At 39.9% G+C, this 7,582-nt stretch overlaps 1 protein-coding gene across 1 annotated transcript; it reads right to left on the bottom strand.

Moving 5' to 3' along the window:
* Positions 1-6,499: 6,499 nt before the first annotated feature.
* On the bottom strand, positions 6,500-7,144 carry LOC141588231 (uncharacterized). Its single transcript, XM_074409685.1, has one exon. It carries the CDS (start codon positions 7,142-7,144, stop codon positions 6,500-6,502), a length of 645 nt encoding a protein of 214 aa, XP_074265786.1.
* Positions 7,145-7,582: the final 438 nt, after the last annotated feature.

Below are 7,582 nucleotides of genomic sequence, written 5' to 3'. Positions count from 1 at the left end.
TACAATCCGTTACTTTAAATACACTTTAAAATAACTTAATGGTACGTGTGTGAACCGTTTCACAATCATAGCGAGTGTACAATATCCGTATAATGTACATTTTGTAGCCAAAAGAAAATTTAAAGCAAAAGGAATAAATTTTCAAAGCTGTCAAAACAGAAATCCCTCGATCCAGGGACACATGTGCTCGATCGAGGAACGAAAGGGCTCGATCGACTGAACTGCAAGTCGATCGAGAGGGTTGCCAAACAGAAAGTGCTCGATCGACTAAACTGGTGGTCGATCGAGTACCTTTATCAGCAAATCTTCTCGATCGAGTACGAGGACAACTCGATCGAGCAGTAGGGTTTTGAAAAGGGGTCGATCGAGTACAACAGGGACTCGATCGAGCAAAAACAAGACAGAAATGGCACTCGATTGAGTAGAAATACGCTCGATCGAATGCAAACATGGCTGAAAACTTCAAAACCCTCGTGAAAACAGTTTGTCGAGACAAAATCAATTGCAATTTTGATCAAAAACGCATCAAAACAATTTAACAATTGACAAAACTTGACATGTTGCTATAATCTCCGTATAAAATAACAACATGTAAAAGAACAAATCGAAAAACAACCCAAGACACCGTGTAAAAAAAGCCGCGCACGGTTTTAACAAAAACGCAACATCCGTGTAAACAAGGCACGGATTTCGAGACAAACATAGCCGTTTCAAAATCGTTTTATGAAAAACACATAGAAAAATTTACGTGGCCTCGCTCTGATACCACTTGTAGGGTTATATCCGTATAAGACCCTCTAAATTTAGGACTATAACGTAAATTTAACATGCGAATATCGTCATAAAACATAAATACAATAGAGAAACGATAAGTAATAAGAATCAACCTCGGGTCCTTTGATGCACGGCGTAAAGAAGTAAATCAACAGAGATTCCCTCCTAATTGTTGCACCCAAGATTTGTCCGAGATATGCCCTTGTGCTAGAACGTGTTCTCCGATTGCCTTGCAATATTGGGAGAACTTGTTGTGAGTTTTTCTCGAGATGTGAGATCTCGGTTTCAGAGAAAGCTTGATCTCCAAAACCCTAATTTTTGTGTAAATGAAATTGTCTAGGTCAAAAGGAGAGGGAGCCTCTCCTTTTTTGTTGCCTCGGTCCATGGTCATGAGAGGAGGGAGTGGGCTTTCCACTTTCTCATCATTTAACTCGTGATCCGATTGAACCGACCCCATTCGCTAAAATGTATATGACGCGGTTTTTATTATAAATCGTCATCGGTTATCGGCTATTAATACATCGACTAATAACACGGATTAGTTGAAGTATTAATACATGTCCGACAAAGACAATATTGTATAATTAATATTCAATATACATTTAATTAAATATAAAACGCTTATATTTAATTTTACGAATTAACTGGTTAATTCGCCTTAGCTCATAATATTTAATCCGTATTAAATATAATATCTCAACATCACATTTTTGACTAATTACTAGTCAAATAACTCGGACTAACTGGTTAGTCAAATTGACATCTACATGACTGTATTTTCATACCGTCACATCTCTCAAACGTATCCTATAGGTGTGACTTTTAGGGACCATTTGATCACCGCCATCGTATGACATGACAATAACGCGTCAAACTTATCTAGCAAGCCAACCGTTATTGATAAACGTGGATCAACTGATAATAATACCAAAAGTATGCCCTTTTATCCTTTTAGAGGTTTATAAGTCCTTGCACTAACTGTTAAGGACACCAACCCCAACAACCGGAAATGCAGAAATCAGACCCGAGGAGAGCTGTAACTGATGGTGAACAGTGTTCTAGCGAAGAAAATGAGCTCACGGCAAAGAAAGTGCTCGATCGACTGGTTTCAGGTGGTCGATCGAGCAGATTTGGGGACGAAAGTGGTCGATCGAGTGAAAATAACTCTCGATCGAGTGAACAAGAAAGGCAGAATGGTCGATCGAGTAGTTTTTCTACTCGATCGAGTGATGAGCAAAATGGAGTTGCTCGATCGAGTGAAAAAAGTACTCGATCGAGTGATATTGATGAAGATTCTACTCGATCAAATGGGTATATTGGTCGATCGAGTAGTTTTGATGACGGGAAGCTTATTCGAGAGCCTGCTAGTGCTCGTTTGAGCGATAAATCACCGGAAAGACCTCGTTCGAGAGGTAAGAAGCGTCCAAAGGATACAGAACTTGCTCCAGAAGATACATTGGAAGAGAGAAACAAGGGACTCGAGATACCTATCACGGTTCCCTTCCCGAGGCGGTTGCAGAATACTAAGGCCAATCAACAATTCGACAAATTTGTTGAACTTCTGAAAAGCTTAGAAGTCACTGTGCCGTTCACTGAGTTGCTGACAAAGGTACCCTATTATCTTACGTTTATGAAAGAAATTCTATCGCGTAAGATGAGTATTAGTGATAGTGAGACCGTAGCTTTGACTGAGGTGGGGTTAGCCCTATTTCAAAATAAGTTACCTCCTAAGCAGTCAGACCCGGGTAGTTTTTCAATTCCGTGTCATATTGGTAACTATTTGATTGATAATGCGCTATGCGATTTAGGCACTAGCGTAAGTGTCTTACCGCTGTCTCTGGCCAAGAGACTTGGTTTGACAAAGCTAAGTTGCACTAACATGACAGTCCAGATGGCCGACCGTAGTATATCACGGCCACTAGGCATAGTTGAAGACGTACCTGTAAGGATCAGGAGAATCTTTATTCCCGTTGATTTCGTTGTCTTAGACATCCCCGAAGATGCACACACCCCTATTATTTTAGGGAGACCATTTTTGTCCACTGCCCGTGCAGTTATAGACGTCGGGGGAAAAACTTTGACCTTTCAGGTAGGGGACGAGGAGCTGATTTTTCATCAGCCTAAGTACCGGAGGGCCCCCATGCAAGCTCAGCCTTGCAATGTCCTCTCTTCTATTGACCCTATTATTGACACTCCAGATGAAAATTTGGAGTATTGTGCTGCAATTGTTACCCCTCCGCCTCAGACTGAGAGCAAAAAGGAGGAAAGTTCGTCTGTTTTCGTTGCTGTAGATACAGATGAAAGCAATGAAGGAGCTGTCAATGGACATGGTGCAATTACTGTCAATCAAATTGGAGATGATGACGCTACAACCGGTGATAGAGGAGCAAGGACGAGGAAAGTTCGCGCTTTTGTGGATGTGAACTACTCCCCTCCTACCGTTTCAAATGATAATTCATGCTCATGGAAGTTGAAGAGGACAGTCAATGTTGCTGAGGTGACGTCCTCCAGTCAGGAGCCCTTCAAGGGGCTACTGAATTGCTTTGGGAATTAAGCGGGGAAATGCCCCGTGTAACACTTTGTAATAGATAATTTTTAAAATTTTCCGTTGAATTTGTTTTATTGCTTTTAATTAGGACAATTAGTTTTAGACAGTTTTTAGCGTAGATTTAAGATTATAGACTGTTCTTATGCGTATTTGGTATTTTGGGAAAATTTTGCACGTGTTTTTAGGTAGGTTTGGGGAAGTTTTTACGCATTCCAAGGAAGAAAAGAAGAAATTCAAGAGCTTACACGAGAAAAGTCCTCGATCGAGTACTTTTTGTACTCGATCGAGTGAAAAATTGGTCGACCGAGCACTTTTTCCAGTCGATCGAGTAAAGCATAAAGTGGGACTTCTCGATCGAGTATATTTCTACTCGATCGAGCAGATGAAGCATCAAAAGTCCTCGATCGAGTAGTTTAAAACCACTCGATCGAGTGAATACAACAAGACGCAGGGAGTTTTTGCCTTAAACTCTTATGTTATGTTTCCAATATCATTTTATCCCTAATTTCGACTAACCCCTTCCCTTATTACGATCAAATTCATCCCCAAATCCCATATTTCCTTGCCCAATCCCCAAATCCGCCACCTAAAATCTATTGCTCGATAATTAATCTTTCATAGCCCTTTGATTCCCCCTTAATTTGTGCTCTTTTACACGGTTTTTAACACGGGTTAGGGTTTGCGGTTTTTTCGATCGAAAAATCGCCTATTTCTCTTGTTCTTTGAAGATTAATTGCATTTGTAGGTTGTATTCATCAAGTAAGTGTTTCCTCTAGCTTCATTGCATTTTAATTTCATTATTTTTGCATTTTTATGAGGAAAAATCGGAATTAGGGTTCGAAAATCCATCTTGGTCGAATTTTTCGACTTTAATTGTGTTTATTGCCCTTATCTATCTTGCTTGATGATCAATCCCAATTCCTCGCTGTTTATTGCATGCCGTTTTCGAATTTTACATGATTTTTGCGTAATGGGTTCAGGACAGTCGAGATTTTCGACTGTCACTTTGGTTATTGCTGTTGTGATTCGTCTAATTTAGCTTCCTTGTCGCTTAATTGCCGCTGTTTTAGACTGTTATCACACCCCTGTCGATGCTTAACATGCTTCAATTCGAATTCTGTGCGAATTTTCGCGATTACGGCTGTTCAGTCGAAATTCTTGACTGTCAGACGGGTTTGCATGATTTCTTGACCTAATTAACCTCAGTGTTGTTTACATGTTGTTGTTGTTACCTGTTATGACCGCCTTATCACCAATTACATGCTATTAGGGGTATTTCAGTCGAAGTTCTCGACTCTCAGACGGGCTTATAAGCTTTCATGCCTTGATTAACCTCAGTCATTGCTTACTTGCTACTGTTGTTAACTGTCATCCCGTCCCCAATCACCATTTGCATGCTATGATCGAGTGGTTTCACTGATTGGGCTTCTAATTAGCCCGTGTTATGTTTATTTCGTTAAAACTTAATTACTTTGCTATTTAAGCACGCTTTACTAGGTCATTAGGATCTATCTTTCATATTATCAGAAACTTTACTACGTTGCTTTACATTACTCACTGTAACCTTACTTTGGGATTATTCTTACTCGGATTTGATTGTTCTTTACGCCGGATTCGCTTGATTGTAATTCCTTCTTCTTCTCTTATTAATAATTGATCATTGTTTGCTTAAATTTCTTGTTTACTCCATTTAATCCCTCTGCTCTAATTTACTTTTATGCAATTTATTGTTTATTTCATTATGTTTACTGCTGGAATTTTATCTGCTGTTAGTTTAATTAGCGACATGAGTAGCTAAACCCCTTTCATGTTGGGATTAGGGGATCTGCGGTAGGAAAGTGACGATGTAGTAAATGAAACAGATGAAATAATTACGAGACTCTGTCACCATAGCAATTTAATTGTATTTATTCAACTTAGTTGAGTGCACGCTTCTGAGTTAACCTTTAATCTGGCTAAAATTAATCCTAGATCGAAAGATTGGACTAAATAGGCCTGCTATGAACAGTAGACTATCCTGACGAGAATGAAAGTTAAGTTAGTGGTATTTTAGGATAAAAGGTGGACCGAAAGGACCTTTCAACATCCGTCTTACATTAATTCGTCTGAGTCATTTACAAGCTGAGTTACTGGACTACCGTAGTGAACCGAAATCCTGACATGTCCCTCTCTTTCTGATAGTTTAAATCTTATTCCTTGCCTTTATTGCTCTTGCCCTTTATTTCTCTTTCCTTTAAAACTCATAGTTTAGATAACAATTCAAACAACCCCCCCTCCCATTTGTGATCAAATAGACGGACTTCTACAGATATCTTGCCTCCCTGTGGAGATCGACCTGACTTCCCTAGCTATATAGTTAGTTGAGTTAGTTTATTTTTGACAGGTATACGACAGACGTGTCAATGTTCCATACTAAAAAATACCATCCACTATATGCTCAATTGCGGCAAGATATCTTTATCGACCCTCGGTCCATTAAGACAAAAGAATGACCCTCATGGGTATCTTACTCTTCAAAGACAGGAAGGTCTCTTGGGCCTCTACCCTTCTAGTACCCCGAACAACGAGGACAGGGTGCTCAAATCGTTCAACGATCAAGATCGAACATTCAAGCTACCAGATGCTGAAAGAGGATTCTCCGAAGATAACAATGATGATTACGAGTTTGGATCTAAGATCGAGTCCGAGTCCGAGTCCGAGTCCGAGTCCTAGGCTTTCTATCCCATAATTTTTTTTCTAGTGTCTTTCTTCGTATCCATTTCCATTTCTAGTGACAACCTGGGGGATGTCCTACGAGTCACATGTCTTCTCGAGTCTATACATTTATTATTGATTTCAATAAAAGTACACTTTTCAATCCACTTATTCTTCTTTTCTTTTACCTTTTCCTGTGACAACAAGAATTGATTTGAGACATTTTAAAACGAACAAACAACGCATGTCAGTTTTTTTTTTTTTGATAAAATGTAAGCTTTCATTAAATCAAAAGAGAACGGAAACCATATCCCGATCGAATGAGAAATTAAACCCATTCGTCGAACAAGCCAAAACTGCCCAAGCCCAAAGCGCATTACAATGGACAACAAAACCAAATTACAGAAATCTTATCTAGAGGAATCTAGTTAGAACGACCCATCGTCTTCCTCCTCCATCCTACTGTAGACTACCAAGCAAACATCATCGCCCACACAATAATCTCGTCCAATCATCCTCCCTTCTCTTCGATCTCTTCTGTGTTTGAGCAATCCAAATCTTGAGATCCTTGATTAAGGTTTCAGCGACTTTATGAGGTCTTAGCAGCTGCATCTCAAACTTGCATGTGTTCCTTTGCCTCCAAATGGAATAGATGAGAGCATTAAGAACGCCATTGACGACATCTCTCTTATACCCGGATCCATGGTATTGGATTCTCCAATCTAACAAATTTTGTCGAGGTAATGGAATGCCTAACCAAATCTCCACGATGCTAACTATATTATTACTGTAGCTGCAGGAAAAGAAGAGATGATCCAGCTGTTCCGCTCCTACTCCACAGATATAACAGGTATCGTCTGAGGTAATGCCAATATCTTTAAGCTTTGCATTAGTAGAAAGAGCTTTGTGATGATAAAGCCAAGCTACCAAGCTATGTTTGGGTATCGTCAACTGGTTCCAAACCATCTTTGACCATTGCACCTCCTGAGTTTTCTCTCTGAGGAAATCATATCCTTTAGCTATGGAATAATCCCCTTCTCTTTGCTCTGTCCAGTCTTTAAGTAGATCTCTAACTTGACAAAGTTTCCTCCAATACCAGCTAGTGTCGGATGTGGGACAGTAACGCATGTCAGTTGATGTGAGTACACTTAAACGATGTTCCGTTCCAAGTTGTAGAGGACCTGAAACTCTATGTTCATTTTCCTTACCTATTCCATGTCTAGCAATAGAAACCCTTGCTATAATCCCCAGTTTAGGACGAGCTTTATCAAAGAGATTCTAGGACGAGTCCAGACCATCTCCCTTGTTAATGATCCATGGCGGGAGGCAAGACCATTCCCCACAATAAACAACCTGTTTACTAAAAACCAGCCCGTTTCACACCAAACGTGCTAGTCTGACCCAAATCCACGGTAGCAAGCAAATCCAAGACGATACAAGCCATGATCAAAGACAAAGGCTCAATCAAGAGAAACTGGTGTTAATATCCAAGGCCGCAGTTATGCCCGTAATCCAGGACAAAGAGTCAAAAGAACAAGTGTAATACTACGGTTTTCTATGTCTGTG

Source organism: Silene latifolia, chromosome 6 (assembly GCF_048544455.1).
Source record: "Silene latifolia isolate original U9 population chromosome 6, ASM4854445v1, whole genome shotgun sequence".
Classification (NCBI taxonomy): domain Eukaryota; kingdom Viridiplantae; phylum Streptophyta; class Magnoliopsida; order Caryophyllales; family Caryophyllaceae; genus Silene; species Silene latifolia.
Note: the sequence above shows the minus strand (reverse complement) of the source record. Positions and strands in the feature narration are given on the sequence as shown.

What these genes read in the sequence shown, in the direction of transcription:
- LOC141588231 (XM_074409685.1), bottom strand. Translation starts at nt 7,144, where the DNA reads ATGCGTTACTGTCCCACATCCGACACTAGCTGGTATTGGAGGAAACTT.